The sequence below is a fragment of the Amblyraja radiata genome, chromosome 8 (assembly GCF_010909765.2).
Source record: "Amblyraja radiata isolate CabotCenter1 chromosome 8, sAmbRad1.1.pri, whole genome shotgun sequence".
NCBI classification, from domain to species: Eukaryota; Metazoa; Chordata; class Chondrichthyes; order Rajiformes; family Rajidae; genus Amblyraja; species Amblyraja radiata.
The window spans coordinates 6,252,504-6,275,047 of record NC_045963.1 but is presented as its reverse complement, the minus strand read 5'-3'; the positions used below and the strand labels follow the sequence as shown (position 1 = coordinate 6,275,047).

At 49.3% G+C, this 22,544-nt stretch overlaps 1 protein-coding gene across 1 annotated transcript in view; it reads right to left on the bottom strand.

Annotated features, from left to right (window-relative positions):
- The window catches only part of LOC116976465 (adenylate cyclase type 8-like), a 91,810-nt gene that overhangs the window by 25,216 nt on the left and 44,050 nt on the right, over window positions 1–22,544 (bottom strand). Inside the window, exons 8-13 of the mRNA XM_033026358.1 lie at window positions 21,540–21,734; window positions 13,997–14,097; window positions 12,446–12,682; window positions 10,150–10,237; window positions 3,428–3,594; window positions 203–284 (exon numbers count right to left, since the gene is read on the bottom strand). Of these exons, the coding sequence (XP_032882249.1) occupies window positions 203–284; window positions 3,428–3,594; window positions 10,150–10,237; window positions 12,446–12,682; window positions 13,997–14,097; window positions 21,540–21,734 (870 nt within the window). The remainder of the gene's footprint in view (window positions 1–202; window positions 285–3,427; window positions 3,595–10,149; window positions 10,238–12,445; window positions 12,683–13,996; window positions 14,098–21,539; window positions 21,735–22,544) is intronic.

The window sequence follows — 22,544 nt, the reverse complement described above, 5'->3', positions numbered from 1 at the left end:
GATCACAATGAATGGCGGTGCTGGCTCGAAGGGCCGAATGGCCTCCTCCTGCACCTATTTTCTATGTTTCTATGTCCACGGGGACTCTGGAGGCCTTCCGTGAACGCTGGCCAATAGAGGCAGTCTTGACTTTGCTACTACTCTGTAATTGTGTTAAATTGAATAAAAGCATTTTGGATTATTTTTTAAAAAGGTGGCTTACCTGTCGTGCATGGTAAGCGACGGTTACGACAAACATGAACATCAGCAAGAAGATGATCCCTTGATGCCACTTGTAGTAGGCACTGTGGAGGCAGAAACACAGAATCAGTCACTTCTGCAACGAATCACTCAAAGAGTGATACGGCACGGAAACAGGCCCTTCGGCCCAACTTGCCCATGCCAACCATGATGCCCCATCTACACTAGTCCCACCTGTCCGGGTTTGGCCCATATCCATTTAAAACGTTCCTATCCATGCACCTGTCTTTTAAATGTTGTTACTGTACCTTCTCTGGCAGCTCATTGCATACACCTGTGAAAAAGTTGCCCTTCAGGTTCCTATTCAATCTTTCTCCTCTCACCTTAAATCCATGTTCTCTGGTCCTTAATTCCCCTGCTCTGGGTGAAAGACTACCTGGGCGTCTACCGGGCACGTGCCGTCAGGGTGGGCAAGGTAGGCACTGCCTACCCCGACTAAAATTATAAAATGGTCATTATTAAATATAAATAGTAAAGGCATGGGAGAATAATGCCTATGTAAGAGATCGATCTCTTAGGTAGGCATAATTCTCCGTGCCTTTCAACCGCAGCACTTGTAACACGCGAAGGTCTGTGCAGCCCACGTGCCGTCAGCGCTGCTTCAAGCCGTCAATGACATGCAGGGCCGGAGGCAGCTGAAATTCTGCCTTTGCAGGACTGCGCAAGTTTCTTGGCAGGTTTTCCAAGTACGGATTGCCTAAATCTTAAGAGTATCTTGGGAAACAAAGAGAAGAATGCAGTTTGTGTACCGATAATGTGGTAAGTACATTTCTTGGTGCTATATGTTTTTAAATACCGTATTTCCAGGGGTGTTGGGGGGGAAGAGTTCCTTTCACAGCGTGTGGGGAGTGGCCCAGGGTAAAGTTGTGGGGAGGGCAGGAGCATTGAGAAGGAGGGGGTTGGGGATCGTGCCAGTAACCCACTTGCGACGCTCTGGGCACGGAGCCACCGCATTGAAGCCGGGGGGAGGAGTAGCTCGGGTGGCTGCGAGCGGCTGCCAGGTGCGGACAGAGGAACCGGCCGCCACCTCAGCCCCTTCTGCCGGCCCCCACTCACCTCTGGTAGGGCTCTCCGTCTGAAAACCTCTCTCTTGCCTCTCCCGGCCTCACTCATGTCAGCCGCTTCCCGCAAATCCTTAAATTCCAACACCGAGATCAAGGGACCAATTGAGGTTACTCGGCTGTGGGAATTTAAGGATTTGCGGGAAACGGCCGACATGAGCGAAGTCGGCGAGCGGCAGGTGAGAGATGTTCAGACGGAGAGCACTGCCAGAGGTGGGCGGACCGGCAGAAGGCGCTGAGGTGGCGGCCAGTTCTGCTGTCGGGTCCCGGCGGCCGCTCGTAACCACCCGAGTTGCTTCCCTCCCCGGCCACAATGCGGTGGCTCCGCGCCCGGAGCACCACGGCAGCGGTGAGTGAGTGAGTTACTGGCATGATCATCGACCCCCTCCTTCTCAACGCTCCTGCCCTCCCCGCAACTTTCCCCCTGGTCAGACTCTCCACACGCTGTGAAAGGAACTCTGCCCCCAATTGGTCCTGGAACAAGTATTGTCATTCAATAAGATGATAACTGATTCAACGTCCCGGTATGCTCCCGTTTTTCCCACCATCTCTCCACCTGCCGTCATCCTCCATCTCCCACCCATTCAGTAATTCAGAATGAAGTAGATTCGGAAGCCTTGGGCAAATTGAATTGTTACTGTAATTTTTACGTAGAGGAGAACAATCTGCGCATGCGCGGTTTAAGATTTTTTTTTTTAAAGCCGTCTGACTGCCTACTCTGAGTAATCACTCATGGCAAGTGCCTGGCGTCTACCTTATCTAATCCTCTCATGAACTTATACACCTCTAACAGACTGCCCTTCTGCCTCCTGAGCTTCAAGGAACAGTCCCAATCTAGCCAGTCTCTCCTTGTAGCTGAAGCTCCTCATGCATAGTAACATCCTCATGAATCTTCTCTGCACTCTGTCTCGTTTAATCACTACCTCCCTAAAGCCAGGGTCCAGAACAAGCCCGACAACTTGTACAGGTGTATCACGATGTCCCATTCCTGTACTTAGTGCCCAGTTGGATGAAGGTAAACATGCCAAACACCTTCTTCACCATCGTCTACTTACCTGTAACCCTTGCTTGCCCTCTCTCTCCATCCCTCCCCCAGCATGGGTCCCCGACTAGTTTCACTGTCCTGGTTCATTTTACTAATTGTATGCATCCTTGTCACCTTCCCCTCTGCTAACAATGAATCATTCCACATTTCATTATTATCTGTCGTTTTCACACCCTACCCTTCCATCTCTAGACTCCCCCTCCTCTGACACTCAGTCTGAAGAAGGGTCTCGACCTGAAACGTCACCCATTCCTTCTCTCCCGAGATGCTGCCTGTCCTGCTGAGTTACTCCAGCATTTTGTGTCTATCTTCGCAGATGCAATAGTGGCATTAATGAGGATTTTAGATAGGCACATGGAAAGTGTAGGGATTAGGGGAAAGTGCAGGCAGGTATGGAAGTTATAGCAGCACTTAATTAAATAATTTATCTAGTAGTCAAGGCATTAAACAAGTTACTTATTTTTACTATTGTATTATACTTTTGTATTCTTAATAAATACATTTATGTCCTTGTATTAAATATAAAATGGTGTGTGTAACAGTATAAGATGGTGTGTGTAACCTTGGCTTCAGCTAACAACATAGCTGGGAGATTAAAAGCAATAGTTTGGAATTTGACGGCTGCCGACAGATGAAGAGATATGAGGGGAAAGACTGAACCAAGGGCGGAAGTTAATGGTGGCGAGACAGAGAATACTAGAATCAAAGACAGATTGATGCAAAAAGGAGTACAGCATGAAAGATAATGTAGCAGAGATAAGGCTGAAAAACTGTAATAAAGAGCTGCCTGTTTCTGTGGATCAGAGAGCAATTAGAGAACGGACAGGTGGTGTCATCTCTGAATGTTCCAGCCGAATATTTGCAAATAAAGGCTTTCGTCTTCTTGAAGAATTCACCGTGTCTGTGTCATCTTATCCAACTTTGTGTCTTAAAACCACGACACAGGTTAGGTGAGATCAGTTTAAATAGGCATTAAGTTGGCACAAACCTTGTGAGAGGAAGGGCCCATTGCTGTGCTGTAGCGTTCTATGTTGCGCGTGGCAGTTTGGTTGAAAGTTAATTTGAAAGCCGGCGCCATTACCTTTCCAATGATATTTCAGTGGAATGAGGGGACTTCTCCAGCGTGACCTCAGCGATGTAGATGTAGATGATCATCATCACTGTGAGGCACAACATCTTCACAACCGAGTGGAGATGGAGAAAGATAGCCGAGGTGATCATGGGTAACACACTACCCAGCAGAAAGAACTGAGGGAAGAAACAGGGTCAGCTTTAGGACAGCTCTATCCAAGCCCATTATCCGCGCACGGCTACCTACCTCTGTGGCCTGTGCTGGCTGGCTGGCTGACTAGCCGCCTACCTCAAGGCCAAGGACAAAGCCTTGGCATAGACAACCTGCATAGGTCTTGTCCAGGTGAACATGGCTCCACAGCCCCACTGCCCAGTCTCAGGCTTTGTTGTGGGAACGAACTGCAGATGCTGGTTTAAACCGAAGAGAGATGCAAAATGCTGGAGTAACTCAGCGAGACAGGCAGCATCTCTGGAGAGAAGGAATGGGTGACATTTCGGGTCGAGTCTGAAGAAGGGTCGCGACCCGAATCGTCACCCATTCCTTCTCTCCGGAGATGCTGCCTGTCCCGCTGAGTTACTCCACCATTTTGTCTCAGACTCTTTGTCCCAAGTTATAGACAGATACACAAGCCTGCCATTTGTTCACACACTCAACAGCAGCATTGTTTCACGTTTATCACTGAGACGTTGAGACACACTGCAGTGTGAAGCAGAGACAGAAGCACACAAGGTCCAGAGGGGTCTTTTCAGGATGGATGTGATGAGGGAGAATATGGAACGGGCATTGAAATGAAGGGGCACTCATTAAAGAGAGTGAAGGGACAATGTTTTTCATCCTCGGAGGGTGGCAAGTCTTTGAAACTCTCAGTGGCTGTGTGGCAAAAGCAGAGGCAATAACTATTTTTAAGGCACGGATCAGTGGAGTGAGGATGAAGTATTGTGTAGGGAGACGTGGATGCTGAGATCAGGCATGTTCTTACTGAACAGTAAAGTAGACTGGAGGGGCCGAGTGGCCTCAGCATGCTCCTAATTCCCACCAATAGGGGCTGTATAATATAGGAGGCCATTCAATCCATCAAAGTTAGTCTAACTTTCACACCCTTCTCCCAATGATTCACCTCTCATCTTCCCTCTGTCAGATGTCCATCCATGCCCTTGGATCTCCCACCATCCATCGACACTAGGGGCACGTTACAGTGACCAATAATCCACATGTTCAAGATGTAGGAACCAGGGCAATTGGGGAAAACCTATGCATTCACATGGAATACATGCAAACTCCACACAGACAGCAGCAAAGCTTGGTATAACAATAATTCAAGGAATTAAGGATGTTAATGAGAGGAATTCAAAGTGCTGTTCCATAAATCCACCATCCTTTGTGTGAAAAAGTTACCCCTCAGATTCCGGTTAAATCCTTTCCCCTTCAACTTAAACCTATGTCCTCTGGTCCTCGATTCACCTACTCTGGGCAAGAGACTCTGTGCATCTACCCAATCTATTTCCATCATGATTTTGTACACCTCTATAAGATCAGCCCTCATCCTCCAGCGCTCCAAGGAATAGAGTCCCAGTCTATTCAACCACTACCTATATCTCAGATCCTCGAGTCCTGGCAACATCCTCGTAAAACTTCTCGGCATCCTTTCCAGCTTGACAACATCTTTCCTGTAACATGGTGCCCAGAACTGAACACAATATTCTAAATGCGGCCTCACCAATGTCTTATACAACTGCAGCATGACCTCCCAACTTCTATACTCAATAGTGTAGGAAGGTAAATCAAATGCTTGGTTTAAACCGAAGACAGACACAAAAAGCTGGAGTAACTCAGCGGGACAGGCAGCATCTCTTCGGACTGCTTAGTAAAGATGATGGAGCGGGGGTTCGGAAAACGAAAGTTATTAAAGAGACAAAGGGCGTATGAGGTATCTTAGACATAGGTTGGGAGAGCTTGGCCCAGGGGAGATCGGATGGAGTCGAGGTACATGGAAATAATTTCAGTGGGACAGGAGTAGGCAGAAACAAAGAAACAACCAAGGCAGTGTGTTTATGGATTTTGGGAACTATCCTCAATACTCTGGCTAATGAAGGCCAATGTGATCTACCTGTGACTCCACCTTCAAGGAACCATGCACCTGTACTCCTAGATCCCTCTGCTCTACAACACTCCCCAGAGGCCGACCATTCACTGTGTAGGTTCTGCCCATGTTAGACTTCCCAGAATGTAACATCTCACACTTCTCTGTATTAAATTCCATCAACCATTCCTCCGCCCACCTGGCCAATCGATCCAGATCCTGCTGCAATGGTTCACACCCATCTTCACTATCTGCAAAACCACCCACTTTTGTATTATCAGCAAACTTGCTAATCTTGCCCTGTATTTTCTCATGCAAATCATTGATGTAGATGACAAACAGTAACAGGCCCAGCACCGAACTCTGAGGCCCACCACTAGTCACAGGCCTCCAGTCCGAGAAGCAACCTTCCACCATCACCCTCTGCTTCCTTCCATGGAGCCAATTTTCTATCCATTCAGCTATCTCTCCTGGGATCCCATGAGATCTAACCTTCCAGAGCAGCCTACCATGCGGAACCTTGTCGAATGCTTTGCTAAGGTCCTTATATATATCTACAGCTCTGCGCTCATCGACCTTTTTGGTCACATCTTCAAAAAAATCAATCAGATTTGTGAGACACGACCTCCCACATACAAAACCATGCTGACTATCCCTAATCAGCCCTTGCCCATCCAAATGCCTGTATATCCTATCCCTCAGAATACTCTCTAATAACTTTCTAACTACAGATGTTAAGCTCACTGGACTAAAGTTCCCAGCATTTTCTCTGCAGCCCTTCTTGAATAGAGGTTCAACATTTGCCACCCTCCAGTCTTCCGGCAACGCTCCTGGATTTAAAGATGACTTCTTCAGACTATGGGGAGTGGGGGGGAGGGTGGAGAAAGCTGAAAAAAAGACTACCTACGACAACCGGTCAACCTACGTCCACCTGCGAGAAGCTACGACCCTATCGGTGACAACTGAAGACAATTCACTCGCCGGTTGACGTAGGTAGTCGCCAATGGAATTCACCGAAGTCAGCACCGGGGACAACCTACGACAGCACCTACATCAGGAGAAGTCAAGCTGCGCCCATTTGGCGTCAAGCCCAGTGTCGCCGACTGTCGGCGAAGATTTTTAAATATGTTGAAAATCCAGCGGTGACCAGAAAGATGCTACGATTCTTTGGGCAACTGCGGAGACGACTCACGACCATACAGGCGACACCCCGGCGACCATGTGGCGACTGCCTAGTCGCCTGTAGTCGCCTAAAAAATTGCCTAAGTGGAACAGGCACTAAAAGGAAACAAAAGGATGTGTAGGTCCTGCCCATGTTAGACTTAGATTTAAGTGAGGGGAGAAAGATTTAATGGGAACATAAGGGGTAGCCTTTTTTACACGAATGGTGGTGTGTGTATGGGACAAGCTGCTGGAGGAGGTAGTTGACGCTGGGACTATTGCAACGTTGAAGAAACATTTGGACAGGTGAATGGATAGGACAGGTTTGGAGGGCGGAAAGCAGGAAGGTGAGACTAGTGTCGCATGTTGGTCGTCGTGGGCAAGTTGGGCCGAAGAGGCTCCTCGCTGTATTTGGAATATTTGTGCCTCACCTGGAAGGGTTGCTGGGGTCTTGGATGGATGCCTGGGACAATGTGTCGGGACAGATGCTGCATCTGCTGTGGTTGTAATGGCAGGTACCTGGGGACGGGGTGGTTTGGGTGGGAAGGGATGAGTGAACCAAAGAATTGTGGCGGGAGCGGCCTCTACGGAAAATGGAAAGAGTTGAGGATGGGAAGATGTGACTGGTGGTGGGATTAAGCCATGTAACTGTGGATCACAGCAGAGGGGCCAATTCACTGGATGTTTTCAAGAGAGAGTTGGATAGAGCTCTTAGGGCTAACGGAATCAAGGGATGTTAGGAAAAAGCAGGAACGGGATACTGATTGTGGATGATCAGCAATTGATCATATTAACCAATTGTTAACCAGGATTTCCTGAGCTCCCTGCAGGGAGATGCTGACTCTCGACTCGTACTGTCTTTTTCACACAGAGAGTGGTGAGTCTGTTGAATTCTCTGCCTCAGAGGGCGGTGGAGACTTTCAAGAGAGAGCTAGATAGAGCTCTTGAAGATAGCGGAGTCAGGGGATATGGGGAGGAGGCAGGAACGGGGTACTGATTGTGGATGATCAGCCATGATCACATTGAATGGCGGTGCTTGCTCGAAGGGCCGAATGGCCTACTCCTTCACCTATTGTCTATTGTCTCATTTTTAAACGCTTCCTTCTAACAGCCGTTCCTGATCCCCTTTTTGCCAAGTACTGAACTGAAATAGTCCTTCCCCTAGTTTAGGTCCCAAACCAAGAGCACCAACCTTATAGAACATGATGCCAAGCTCAACTCTTACCTGCCCACAGATAAACCATGCCCATCCACTCCTTACATAGCCATGTGCCCATTCAAAGGTTACTTAAATGCCTCCACCACCACCCTCAGCAGTGTGTTGAAGGCGCTCACCACCCTCTCAGCAAAAAAACATTGATGCTCTCACCTGAAAGCACTGCCCTCCAGTCTTTGATATTTCCACACTGGGAGAACGGTTCAGACTGTCTATCCTGTCTACATCTCTCATAATTGTATACACTTCGATCAGGTCTCCCCACAAACTCCGGCGATCCAGAGAAAACAATCCTAGTCTGTCCAACCTCTCCCTGTGGCTAATACCCTCTAGTCCAAGCATCCATTTGGTAACACTCCTCTGCACCCTTTCCAACGCCTCCACACCCTTCCTGTAATGGGACAACCAGAACTGCACGCAATACTCCAAATGCGGCCATCTACCCTCCACCCACAGCCCCACATCATGTAGTCACGGCAGATTAAGAGATATAGAAACATGGAAAATAGGTGCAGGAATGGGCCATTCAGCCCTTCGAGCCAGCACCGCCATTCAATATGGTCATTGCTGATCATCCACAATCAGTATCCCGTTCCTGCTTTTCCCTCACATCCTTTGATTCCGTTCGCACTAAGAGCTCTATCCAACTCTCTCTTGAAAATGTGGCCCTTGTGGTAGATGTGGCCCTTGTGGCTAAGGGGATCAGAGGGTATGGAGAGAAGGCAGGTACGGGAAACTGAGTTGGATGATCAGCCATGATCATATTGAATGGCGATGCAGGCTCAAAGGGCCGAATGGCCTACTCCTGCACCTAATTTCTATATTTCTATGTTTCTATGAAAACATCCAGTGAATTGGCCTCCACTGCCTTCCGTGGCAGAGAATTCCACAGATTCACAACTCTCTGTACTCCAAAAGAGACCGATACAGCTGCATCATGACTTCCTTATCTTTGTCCATGGCTCCCTTAAAGTTTACCAAACTATGGTCACTATTCCTAAAGGGTTCCTTCAGGCATTTTAACCTCTTATGCATTGCTGAGATGGGGGAGTACAGTCCCCTCCAAGTTAGGACTCGCTACATACAGCTCCAAATGCACCTCTTGGATGCATTATAAATCTAAGCTCATGCATGAAAACAAATTCCCAGTATTGAGCGGTGGGTCCTGAATATACTCAATGACAGAGCATTCAGAAAAACCATCTCTGGGAGAGAACTTTGATGATTCATTGTCCTTCAGGTGAAGGAATTTCAACTGTTCTCATGAAAATCAAAACAATAGAAACTTGTAGGAATTTGAAGCAAAATTATAAGAATCTGTAAGCAATCAGCAGGCCAGGCAACACCTATACAAAGTCTGAAGAAGGGTCCCAAACCGAAACGTGACCCATTCCTTCTCTCCAGAGATGCTGCCTGTCCCGCTAAGTTACTCCAGCCTTTTGTGTCTATCTTCGGCGTAAACAGACAAAATGGAGAAAGTAGGCGATACAGAATTCGTGCAGGGAGGTTCTACTGCAGTTGTACAGGGTCTTGGTGAGACCACACCTGGAGTATTGCGTACAGTTTTGGTCTCCTAATCTGAGGAAAGACATTCTTGCCATAGAGGGAGTACAGAGAAGGTTCACCAGACTGATTCCTGGGATGGCAGGACTTTCATATGAAGAAAGACTGGATAGACTCGGCTTGTACTTGCTAGGATTTAGAAGATTGAGGGGGGATCTTATAGAAACTTACAAATTTCTTAAGGGGTTGGACAGGCTAGATGCAGGAAGATTGTTCCCGATGTTGGGGAAGTCCAGAACAAGGGGTCACAGATTAAGGATAAGGGGGAAGTCTTTTAGGACCGAGATGAGAAAAAAATGTTCACACAGAGAGTGGTGAATCTGTGGAATTCTCTGCCACAGAAGATAGTTGAGGCCAGTTCATTGGCTATATTTAAGAGGGAGTTAGATGTGGCCCTTGTGGCTAAAGGGATCAAAGGGTATGGAGAGAAGGCAGGTACAGGATACTGAGTTGGATGATCAGCCATGATCATATTGAATGGCGGTGCAGGCTCGAAGGGCCGAATGGCCTACTCCGGAACCTATTTTCTATGTTTCAATGTTTCAACAGATGAGTGCGTGTCCAACACTGCTGCTGAAGGCACAGATAGTCTAGAGTTATTCCTGGCTTTGAGGCGAGTGAGTACGGTGAGTGGCTGTACGTGGAGAGGATGGTTCTTCCTGTGGGAGATTCTAGACCTTGCCGTAAGGTACATTTCACAGCAGTACTCACCTCAGGCTGGTTGCAGATGCTTGCTGCCCAAATGGTAGGATCGTCCCATGCGCTCTGATTATGACGAGTTTCTGCATATGGGTTCAACCTAGGACACCAAATCTACAAGAAATAGCAAAATCAAACAACCAGAACATGATAGAGCTTTGACAAGTTGGACCGCTTGTAAAATTTGTCAAATATTCTTGTAAAATATCATTTGTAATATATTCCATATTCCATAATATATTACTTTGCAAAAATTTCTAAACACCTGTTTTCACTTTTTTATTCTGGGGTATTGTGTGTAGATTGATGTTAAAAAAAAAAGGAGTTTAATCCATTTTAGAATAAGGCTGTAACGTAACAAAATGTGGAAAAAGTGAAGGGGTCTGAATACTTTCTGAATGCACTGTATCTATGTACTTGCATGCTTACTTTCAGTGACTGATGTACAAGGACACCCAGGTCTTGTTGCACCTCCCCTTTTCCTAATCTGACACCAATTGGGATGGCTGATCCCAATCAATTTCTCCACCTCCTGCCCACCACTGCTGAAATCAGCCTTCCCCAGTTGCCACTTTCCCCCCAAGGTTCAGTATTATCCTTACCATAATTATCCAAAAACATATGGAATTATGATTACCGTTCTTAAAACACTCTCCCACTGAAACTTTGATCACCCAGCCAGGCTCATTTCCCAACTAAAGATCATAGAAACATAGAAAATAGGTGCAGGAGTAGGCCATTCGGCCCTTCGAGCCTGCACCGCCATTCGATATGATCATGGCTGATCATCCAACTCAGTATCCTGTACCTGCCTTCTCTCCATACCCCCTGATCCTTTTAGCCACAAGGGCCACATCTAACTCCCTCTTAAATATAACCAATGAACTGGCCTCAACTACCTTCTGTGTTCCGGTAGGAACACTTCCCTGTCTGTACTATCGACAAATTATGTCAAGCAATCCTCCTTATATGTACTGAACCAATATTGCCCAGTCTAAACCCCTGGACAACAGGAAGTCTCTGTCAATATTATTGAAGTTTAAGTCATCCGTGACAACATTCCTGTTGGCGTTACATCTTTCCATAAACTGTCTACATCTCGTGTCGGCTATTGGGAGGCCAATAATATACCCCCCTCACAGTGATTGCACCTTTCCTAATGCTGAATTATACCCATTTTGCCTCATTGTTTGAGCCCCTCAGGAAGTCCTCTGAGAGCAGTGACAATTTGCCCTGTCAGTATTGAAGTCTCCCTCTGCTAGCTCTAAAACATCAAACCTCTGGAACAATGGAGGGATATGGAGCAAACGCAGGCAGGTGGGACTAGTGTCGCTGGGTCATGTTGGCCGGTGTGGGCAAGTTGGGCCGAAGGGGCTGTTTCCACGCTGTATCACTCTATGACTCGGGATGGCGGGACTGTCATATGCTGAGAGAATGGAGCAGCTGGGCTTGTACATTCTGGAGTTTAGAAGAATGAGAGGGTATCTCATTGAAACATATAAGGTTGTTAAGGGTTTGGACACGCTAGAGGCAGGAAACATGTTCCCGATGTTGGGGGAGTCCAGAACCAGGGGTAAGCCATTTAGAACAGAGACGAGGAAACACTTTTTCTCACAGAGAATGGTGAGTCTGTGGAATTCTCTGTCTCAGAGGGTGGTGGAGGCAGATACTCTGGATGCTTTCAAGAGAGAGCTAGATAGGGCTCTTAAAAATAGCGGAGTCAGGGGATATGGGGAGAAGGCAGGAACGGGGTACTGATTGGGGATGATCAGCCATGATCACATTGAATGGCGGTGCTGGCTCGAAGGGCCGAATGGCCTACTCCTGCATCTATTGTCTATTGTCTATTGACTGTAATGCGCCACCAGCCAAGTCTCTGCAGTGGCCCTCACAGTAGCTCCGCGCACTAATCCAGGCTCTAAGCCGGTTTACCAATAATACTGCGTAGGAAGTAACTACAGATGCTGGTTTAAACTGAAGATGGACATAAAATGCTGGAGTCACTCAGCTACACTGAGGGTCTAAAGAAGTGTCTCGACCCGAATCATCATACATTCCTTCTCTCCAGAGATGCTGCCTGTCCCGCTGAGTTACTCCAGCATTGTGTGTCTTCTAATAATACTGCTTGGTTCACTTCACACTTCACACCCACCCCTGCCACATTTACAGTCCTGGCCCTGCCCTGCACGAATCCTAATCAGCCCAATGCACAACTGTCCGTCCCATGAACTATCTGAGCCCTGCCTGCTTCACGGTTTCTGCCCCGTCCTCATGCCCACCCTACCGTCCAGCAGCGATGGATGGTTACTTAGAGACGGTGGTGTTGGGCCAGCTGGCACGCACCATGTCGTATATGGAGGAGATAAAGTTGGCGGAAATGGCGATGAGCATGATGGAGGTCCTCACACTGTAGGTCTCATGGATCCAGCCGCACAGCTGATGCATGGCCTTCGGCAGGCAGGCAAAGCCCTCGGCAGTGGTGCACAGCAGGAGCCAACAGTAGATGAGTACAATGCAGGTGAAGTGGCCCAGCCGCATGGTCCACCTGGGGACAGATCGGAGAGGGAGATCTGTCTCTTTAGCAATCACAACACCATCAACTCCAGCTGCTGACTGCGACATGTGCAGGAGACCTGGTGGCCTCTGCCAACATAGGCAGGAGCAGCAGAGGGAAGGTACGTGGAACAGGCAGGGTGGAAAGCCAGCGCGAATGGAGTGGAGAGTCGGGAAGGATGGGAAGATGAGGCCAAGAAAGGCAAAGGATAGAAACGGTGAAGGGAGGATAAGGGGGAGGTCGGAACAGGGAGGGAAGGAGGGAGGAGGGAGGGAGGAGGGAGGGAGGAGGGAGGAGGGAGGGAGGGAGGAGGGAGGAGGGAGGAGGGAGGGAGGGAGGAGGAGGGAGGGAGGAGGGAGGGAGGAGGGAGGGAGGGAGGAGGGAGGGAGGAGAGAGTGAGGAGGGAGGGAGGAGAGAGGGAGGGGAGAGGGAGGAGAGAGGGAGGAGGGAGGGAGGAGAGAGGGGGAAGGAGGGAGGAAGGGAGGGAGGAGAGAGGGAGGAGGGAGTGAGGAGGGAGGAGGGAGGGAGGGAGGGAGGGAGGGAGGGAGGGAGGGAGGGAGGGAGGGAGGGAGGGAGGGAGGGAGGGAGGGAGGGTGGACTGTAATGACTGGAATGGATTGGGTCGGGGACGAGGAGAGGAGTAGGAGTAGAGGTGGGCAGAGGGGTGGTGTAGGGGTGGGCTTGGAGTGAAAGGAGATGACAGGAGGGAAGAGATGTTGTGGACCTCCACAGCCTCACAGTCTGGGACTGACCCTGTTTGTGTGGGACTGACCCTGTGTGTGTGGGACTGACTCTGTGTGTGCGGATGAGTGAGTGTGTGTGTGGGTGAGTGTGTGTGTGTGTGTGTGTGTGTGTGTGAGTGAGTGTGTGTGCGGATGAGTGAGTGTGTGTGTGGGTGAGTGTGTGGGACTGACCCTGTGTGTGTGGGACTGACCCTGTGTGTGTGGGACTGACCCTGTGTGTGTGGGACTGACCCTGTGTGTGTGGGACTGACCCTGTGTGTGTGGGACTGACCCTGTGTGTGTGGGACTGACCCTGTGTGTGTGGGACTGACCCTGTGTGTGTGGGACTGACCCTGTGTGTGTGGGACTGACCCTGTGTGTGTGGGACTGACCCTGTGTGTGTGGGACTGACCCTGTGTGTGTGGGACTGACCCTGTGTGTGTGGGACTGACCCTGTGTGTGTGGGACTGAACCTGTGTGTATGGGACTGTCTCTGTGTGTGTGTGGGACTGACCCTGTGTGTGCGGGTGAGTGAGTGTGGGACTGATCGCAGTGTGAACAGATCAGAGGGTTTGGGACTTACTCGGGTATTTTGAACATTGACTGCATTCCGATGATGAAGAGCATTATAATGAAGGAGCAGACCATGCTGGAAGTGAACACTTCGTCCCGCATCCTGCGATACTGTGCACAGGAAGAAGGGAGCAGTCAAAACACAGGGCAACCACTCTACACAGGCGAATGCTCCCAGACATATCCGCATATCCTTTACGGGATCTTCCAAACCATGTCTGAAAACTAGCTGCCTCCCATCCATACCGAAGACAGAGAGAGATAGAGAGATGGAGAGATGGAGAGATGGAGAGCTGGAGAGATGGAGAGCTGGAGAGATGGAGAGCTGGAGAGATGGAGAGATGGGGAGATGGAGCGATGGAGAGATGGGGAGATGGGGAGATGGGGAGATGGGGAGATGGAGAGATGGAGAGCTGGAGAGATGGAGAGATGGGGAGATGGAGAGATGGAGAGCTGGAGAGATGGAGAGATGGAGAGCTGGAGAGATGGAGAGATGGGGAGATGGAGAGATGGAGAGATGGAGAGATAGGGAGATGGAGAGGGAGAGATGGAGAGATAGGGAGCTGGAGAGCTGGAGAGCTGGAGAGCTGGAGAGATGGAGAGATAGGGAGATGGAGATGGAGAGATGGAGAGGGAGAGATGGAGAGATGGAGAGGGAGAGGGAGAGATAGGGAGATGGAGATGGAGAGCTGGAGAGCTGAAGAGATGGAGAGATGGAGAGATGGAGAGGGAGAGATGGAGAGATGGAGAGATGGAGAGCTGGAGAGCTGGAGAGATAGGGAGATGGAGAGATGGAGAGCTGGAGAGATGGAGAGATGGAAAGATGGAGAGATAGGGAGATGGAGAGATAGGGAGATGGAGAGTTGGAGAGATGGAGAGATAGGGAGATGGAGAGATGGAGAGCTGGAGAGATAGGGAGATGGAGAGGGAGAGATGGAGAGCTGGAGAGATGGAGAGATAGGTAGATGCAGATGGAGAGATGGAGAGGGAGAGATAGGGAGATGGAGAGATGGAGAGATAGGGAGATGGAGATGGAGAGGGAGAGGGAGAGGGAGAGGGAAAGGGAGAGGGAGAGGGAGAGAGAGGGGGAAGGGGACAGAGATCGAGAGAGAGGGGGAGAGGGAGAGGGGGGGAGGGAGGAGGATAGAGCATGTGAGAGTGCGTGGGAGTGAGCGGGAGATTTCAATATGCATGTAGACTTGGAAAATCAGGTTGGTACTGACCGCTAGAGAGAGAATTTGTAGAGTGTCTCTGAGATGGATTCTTAAAGCTGCTTGTAGTGGAAAAGGCAAATCTGGATATGCTATTGTGGAAATGTGATTAGTTGATGGAGCTTAAGAGCACAAGGAGGTAATGACCATGATATGATCAAATTCAAACTGCATTGAGAGGGGGAAGATTAAATCGGATGTGCAGTATTACTGTGGAGCATAGAAACACTAGCCTGCCTTCAGTGGTTGGTAAGATGTTAGAGTTGAGTATCAAAATCAAAGATGAGGTTTCTGAGTACTTAGAAGCACACGATAAAATAGGCTGGTCAGCATGGTATTGTGAACGGGAGGTCTTGCCACGAGAATCTGCTGGAATTCATTGAGGAAATAAATAGCAGGTCGAACAAAGGAGAGTCAGTGGATGTTCAAAAGGGAACTGCAGATGCTGGAATATCGAAGGTACACAAAATTGCTGGGGAAACTCAGCGGGTGCAGCAGCATCTATGGAGCGAAGGAAATAGGCGACTTTTCGGGCCGAAACCCTTCTTCAGACTGATGGGGGGTGGGGGGGGGGAAAGAAAGAAGGAAAAGGGGAGGAGGAGGAGGAGCCCGAGGGCGGGCGGATGGGAGGGTGGGAGGAGACAGCTAGAGGGTTAAGGAAGGGGAGGAGACAGCAAGGGCTAGCCAAATTGGGAGAATTCAATGTTGATGCCATAAGGACGCAAGGTCCCCAGACAGAATATGAGGTGCTGTTCCTCCAATTTCCGCTGTTGCTCACTCTGGCAATGGAGGAGACCCAGGCCAGAGAGGTCGGATTGGGAATGGGAGGGGGAGTTGAAGTGCTGAGCCACCGGGAGGTCAGGTAGGTTATTGCGGACTGAGCGGAGGTGTTCGGCGAAACGATCGCCCAACCTACGCTTGGTCTCACCGATGTAAATCAGCTGACATCTAGAGCAGCGGATGCAGTAGATGAGGTTGGAGGAGATACAGGTGAACCTTTGTCGCACCTGGAACGACTGCTTGGGACCTTGAATGGGGTCGAGGGGGGAGGTGAAGGGACAGGTGTTGCATTTCTTGCGGTTGCAACGGAAAGTGCCCGGGGAGGGGGTGGTGCGGGAGGGAAGGGAATAATTGACGAGGGAGTTGCGGAGGGAGCGGTCTTTGTGGAAGGCAGACATGGGGGGAGATGGGAAGATGTGGCGAGTGGTGGGGTCACGTTGGAGGTGGCGGAAATGGCGGAGGATTATGTGTTGTATTTGCCGGCTGGTGGGGTGAAAGGTGAGGACCAGAGGGACTCTGCCCTTGTTGCGTGTGCGGGGATGGGGAGAGAGAGCAGTGTTACGGGGTATGGATGAGACCCTGGTGTGAGCCTCATCTATGGTGGCGGAGGGGAATCCCCGTTCCCTGAAGAACGAGGACATTTCCGATGCCCTGGTATGAAATGTCTCATCCTGGGAACAGATGCGGCGTAGGCGGAGGAATTGGGAGTAGGGGATGGAGTCTTTACAGGGGGCAGGGTGGGAAGACGTGTAGTCCAGATAGCCATGTGAGTCAGTGGGTTTGTAATGTATGTCGGTCAGGAGTCTGTCCCCTGCGATGGAGATGGCGTAGCTATGGGCACACGCATGGGCGTAGCTCCAACACAAGGCGTAGCTATGGGCACACGCATCGGCCCCAGCTACGCCTGCCTCTTTGTCGGGTACGTTGAACAATCCTTGTTCGAGACGTACCAGGGCCCCATCCCCGTCCTCTACCTCCGTTACATTGACGACTGCTTTGGTGCCACCTCCTGCACCCACACACAACTGACTGACTTCATCCACTTCACCACCAACTTCCATCCGGCACTCCAATACACCTGGACGATTTCCGACACTTCCCTGCCATTCCTTGACCTCACCATCTCCATCGCAGGGGACAGACTCCTGACCGACATACATCACAAACCCACTGACTCACATGGCTATCTGGACTACACGTCTTCCCACCCTGCCCCCTGTAGAGACTCCATCCCCTACTCCCAATTCCTCCGCCTACGCCGCATCTGTTCCCAGGATGAGACATTTCATACCAGGGCATCGGAAATGTCCTCGTTCTTCAGGGAACGGGGATTCCCCTCCGCCACCATAGATGAGGCTCACACCAGGGTCTCATCAATACCCCGTAACACTGCTCTCTCTCCCCATCCCCGCACACGCAACAAGGGTCAGAGTCCCTCTGGTCCTCACCTTTCACCCCACCAGCCGGCAAATACAACACATAATCCTCCGCCATTTCCGCCACCTCCAACGTGACCCCACCACTCGCCACATCTTCCCATCTCCCCCCATGTCTGTCTTCCGCAAAGACCGCTCCCTCCGCAACTCCCTCGTCAATTCTTCCCTTCCCTCCCGCACCACCCCCTCCCCGGGCACTTTCCGTTGCAACCGCAAGAAATGCAACACCTGTCCCTTCACCTCCCCCCTCGACTCCATTCAAGGTCCCAAGCAGTCGTTCCAGGTGCGACAAAGGTTCACCTGTATCTCCTCCAACCTCATCTACTGCATCCGCTGCTCTAGATGTCAGCTGATTTACATCGGTGAGACCAAGCGTAGGTTGGGCGATCGTTTCGCCGAACACCTCCGCTCAGTCCGCAATAACCTACCTGACCTCCCGGTGGCTCAGCACTTCAACTCCCCCTCCCATTCCTAATCCGACCTCTCTGTCCTGGGTCTCCTCCATTGCCAGAGTGAGCAACAGCGGAAATTGGAGGAACAGCACCTCATATTCCGTCTGGGGACCTTGCGTCCTTATGGCATCAACATTGAATTCTCCCAATTTGGCTAGCCCTTGCTGTCTCCTCCCCTTCCTTAACCCTCTAGCTGTCTCCTCCCACCCTCCCCTCCGCCCGCCCTCAGGGCTCCTCCTCCTCCTCCCCTTTTCCTTCTTTCTTTCCCCCCCCCCACCCCCCATCAGTCTGAAGAAGGGTTTCGGCCCGAAACGTCGCCTATTTCCTTCGCTCCATAGATGCTGCTGCACCCGCTGAGTTTCCCCAGCAATTTTGTGTACCGTCAGTGGATGTTGTTTACTTGGATTTTCAGAAGGCCTTTGATAAGGTGCCACACGTGAGGCTGCTAAGGAAGATGAGAGCCCACGGTATCAAAGGGCAGATACTAGCATGGATAGCAGGTTGGCTGGATGGCAGAAGGCAAAGAGTGGCAATTAAGGGGGCTTTCTCTGGTTGGCTGCCAGTGACTAGCGGAGTTCCGCAGGGCTCGGTGCTGGGGCCTCTACTCTTCACGTTGTATATTCATGATTTGGACGAGAGGATTGAAGACTTTGTGGCCAAGTTTGCGGATGATACGAAAATAGATGGAGGGGCAAGTAGTGTAGAGAAAGCAGGGACTCTGCAGAAGGACTTGGACAGGTTGGGAGTGTGGGCAGAGAAGTGGCAGATGGAATATAGTGTAGCAAAGTGTGGAGTCATGCATTTTGGGAGTAGGAATAAAGGCGTAGACTATTTTCTAAATGGGAGGGAATCCAGGAATCGGAGATACAAAGGGACTTGGGAATGCTGGTGCAGGATTCCCAAATGGTTAATTTACAAGACGAATCAGTAGGAAGGAAGGCAAATCACTGCTAGCATTTATTTAGAGAGGATTGGAATATAAAAACAGGGATGTAATGTTGAGGCTCCATAAGGCACTGGTCAGGCCGCATTTGGAATATTGTGAGCAGTTTAGGCCCCATATCTGAGGAAGGATGTGCTGGCTCTGGAGAGGAGGTTTCTTTTTTTTTTTTATGTTTTGTTTATTTTATTAGAAGTTAATACAATACAAAACAGTACAGTGGAACCTAATTTTAGGTGCCAACTATGTCATACAGTAATCCATTCTATATACAACCTCTACTTTTATGTTTTGAGAAGGGAAGTAAGACAAGAAAAAGAAAACAATAGAAAGGGGAAATAGAGGAGAAATAGATGGTAGAGAATAGAAAAACGTGAGGTGTGTATATAAAAAGAAAAAGAAAAAGTGGAAAGTAGAAATAGGAGAGAAGGCCCCTTAAAAGATAAATTTTCAAATCTGTATTCGGAGATGTAGATCTATCCACGGCATGAACTGAAATTAGCAATCTTTATGGTACCGCTGCATCACATGATTCCAAAAAGTCGATGAAAGGAGACCAACTCCTTAAGAATTGGTCATATTTATCTATTAGTCAGAGTCTCATTTCTTCAAGGCGTGCTATGTCCATCATATTCCTAATCCACATTTTAACAGTTGGTATGGCTGTATTTTTCTAAAATTTAAGTATCAATTTCTTTCCAATTATTAACCCATAATTTAAAAAAACGTTTTGGTCTTTATTTAAATTGGTATCTTCTACTATTATTCCAAATATAATCCATTCCGTTTTAGGTTCTATTGTGGACTTGAAAAGCTTTGTAAATATATCAAATATATCACTCCAAAATGTATTCAACTTTGTACATCCTACAAATGAATGTGTTATATTAGCGTTTTGAAACAAACATTTATCGCATCTGGGAGACATGTTTGGATAAAATTTATTCAACCTCGTTTTTGAATAATATAGTCTATGTAATAATTTGAATTGAATTAAATTATGTCTTGCATTAATAGAACAGTTATGTGTATTCATCAAATACTTTTCCCATCTATCCTTCGAGATCTTTATCATTAGCTCATGTTCCCAATCTTCTCTTAGTGCTTCTGTTGAGGGTAATTCTCTATTTAATATATTATTATAAAAGTATGATATTAGTTTTTGTGAATCAGCCTTAATATTCATTGCTTCTTCTAAAGGGTCTAAAAGAAAAGGCCCAGAGGAGGTTTACGAGAATGATCCCAGGATTGCGTGTGTGAACATATGATGAGCGTTTGTCGGCGCTGAGCCTGTAATCGCTGGAGTTTAGAAGGATGAGGGGGTACCTCATTGAAACTTACTGAATAGTGAAAGGCTTGGATAGAGTGGATGTGGAGAGGATGTTTCCACTAGTGGGAGAGCCTAAGAGCCTAAGAGTGTTAGCCTCAGAATTAAAGCACGCACCTTTAGAAAGGAGATGAGGAGGAATTTATTTAGTCAGGGGGTGGAGGCCAAGTCAGTGGATACTTTTAAAGCTGGAGATAGACAGATTCTTGATCAGTACGGGTGTCAGAGGTTATGGGGAGAAGGCAGGAGAATGGGGTTCGGAGGGAAAGATAGATCAGCCACGATTGAATGGCAGAGTAGACATGATGGGCCGAATGGCTGAACTCGGCTCCTGTGACATGACCTTATGAAGAAGGAGAAAAAGGGGGAGGGAGGGAGAGACAGAGAAACAAAGACAGACAGACAGAGATGCAGGGAGAGGGAGATGTGGAGAGAGAGAGAAACAGAGATACAGACAGGCAGAGACAGCGAGAGAGAGAAAGAGAGAGAGGTGAAAATACAGAATCAGTGGAAGGAAAAAACGGACAAGGAGAAAGAGAGGAGACAGAGAAACACAGAGAGAGTAGCATGGGATAGAGACAGAGAAGAGGAAAAATGGAGGTTGACAGGGAGAATAATTGAGACACTCAGGAAACTGCAAGGTAGCATTCTTAAAGGAATGTATCATTTTGAATTGTTTAGAATCTGAATCCTAGGATTAGCACATTGTGCAATGAACCACAAATTCCTCCACAGATACCACAAGCTGCCACAGGTTTATTTAAAGGGTTGAACCTGTCTGTGGATATTAGGCTCAAGGTGAAGGTCTGGAAGAATGTTCGGGCAACATAACAAGTACTGCCTCTACCACTTTTTCTGGCAGCTCGTTCCATTTCCTTCCAACACGTGATAGATGGGTGAGGTGGGGTGTGAGGTGGGGTGTGAGGTGGGGTGTGAGGTGGGTTAATTGGCAAGTGGGTGGAGTAAGTGAACAAAGACTAAAGGTGAACGAGGGATGCAAGGGGTCAGGTAAGGAGAGGAGTGAAAAGCCAGGAGGAGGGATATAGATGGAAGTTGGTAGGAGGGAGGGGAAAGAGGAGAAATAAATAGGAAATGGGGAAGACAGGGATGGGAGATGGGCGTACAGAGCAGGGGAGAGGATGGTGGGATATGGTGGGGGGGAATGCTTGCCCACTGGGATGGGGAAAGAGGGGTGGTGTGGGAAGGAGGGGGGGATTGGTACAAAGATAATGGAAAATGGCACAAATGTCATTTCTACTGAGCCCAGTGAATTTGTGAGCAAACCTGTCTGAGCTCAAAAGCAGAGCTACAGCCTCCTCTCACTGTGTGGCCCCAGGCCCTGTGGCTCTGGCCTTAACGCTGGATTCACACCGTTCCAGGGCACCCACCAAGACCGGGTCATCTCACCTTCCTTTCAATGTCTTCATCCTTGAACACCAAGGAGATCTCGTTGATGTAGCAGGCTCGCAGCCTGTCACTGCTACGCAGCTCGATGGCGTTCTCAACTCTCACGTTCACCGAGCAGAATCTGGCCGAAGTGAACGAGAGGGCTCTGGATCTGATGATAGGCTCCCTGGGCTTCCTCAAGATGGCGGCGAGCACCTGTGGGGAGTGATTCGAACAGACGGTAAACGCTCAGCTGAACACGGCTGCGGCCTGCGACCATGGTGGTGTCGGAGAGAGTGTGGCCTTCAGACGATGCATGCTGGAGATGCGGGAGGTGGCACTAATGCAGCAAGGCACAGAGGGTGAGGGAGCTGCACACTGTTTGTTTTAACCAAAAATAATTTAATCAGTTATTAAAAATAATATTAACAATACAAAATAAAACAAATCAGAACCCACCACCATAATACAAGACAGACAATGAACTCCTGTACAACTATGTTACAATCCCCATCGAGGATGACTTCCACCCCCCGCGGTGCCCAGCGGTCCCGGAAATCCCCCAGGGTGCCCGTGAACAGGGCGTAGTCCCTCTCTAACACCACCCGGGCACGGACGTAACCCCGGGAAAGGGGCGGGTGGGCAGCCGGCTCAGGTAGAGTCCTCTTCCGCCTGGCGCCGTGACTCACGGATGGCCAGCTTGGCCCGGCCCAGGAGCAACCCAACCAGGACATCTTCAGCCCCAAACCCTCTCCCCTACGCACAGGGTGTCCAAAGATGAGGATGGTCCCAGGGTGTGAAGTGCAGCCAGAAGGCAAGGAGCAGCCCCTTTAGATATTGGAACAGTGGCTGCAGCCTCACACACTCCATGTACACGTGGTACACAGACTCTTCCAGCCCGCAACAATGGCTGGCGGCTGGCGAGTCTGTGAACCACGTGTAGATGGAGAAACAGGTTGTAGGGAACACCTCGGTGCAGTACCCTCCACCCCAGGTCCCTGATGTAGAGGGGGAGAATCCCTGTGT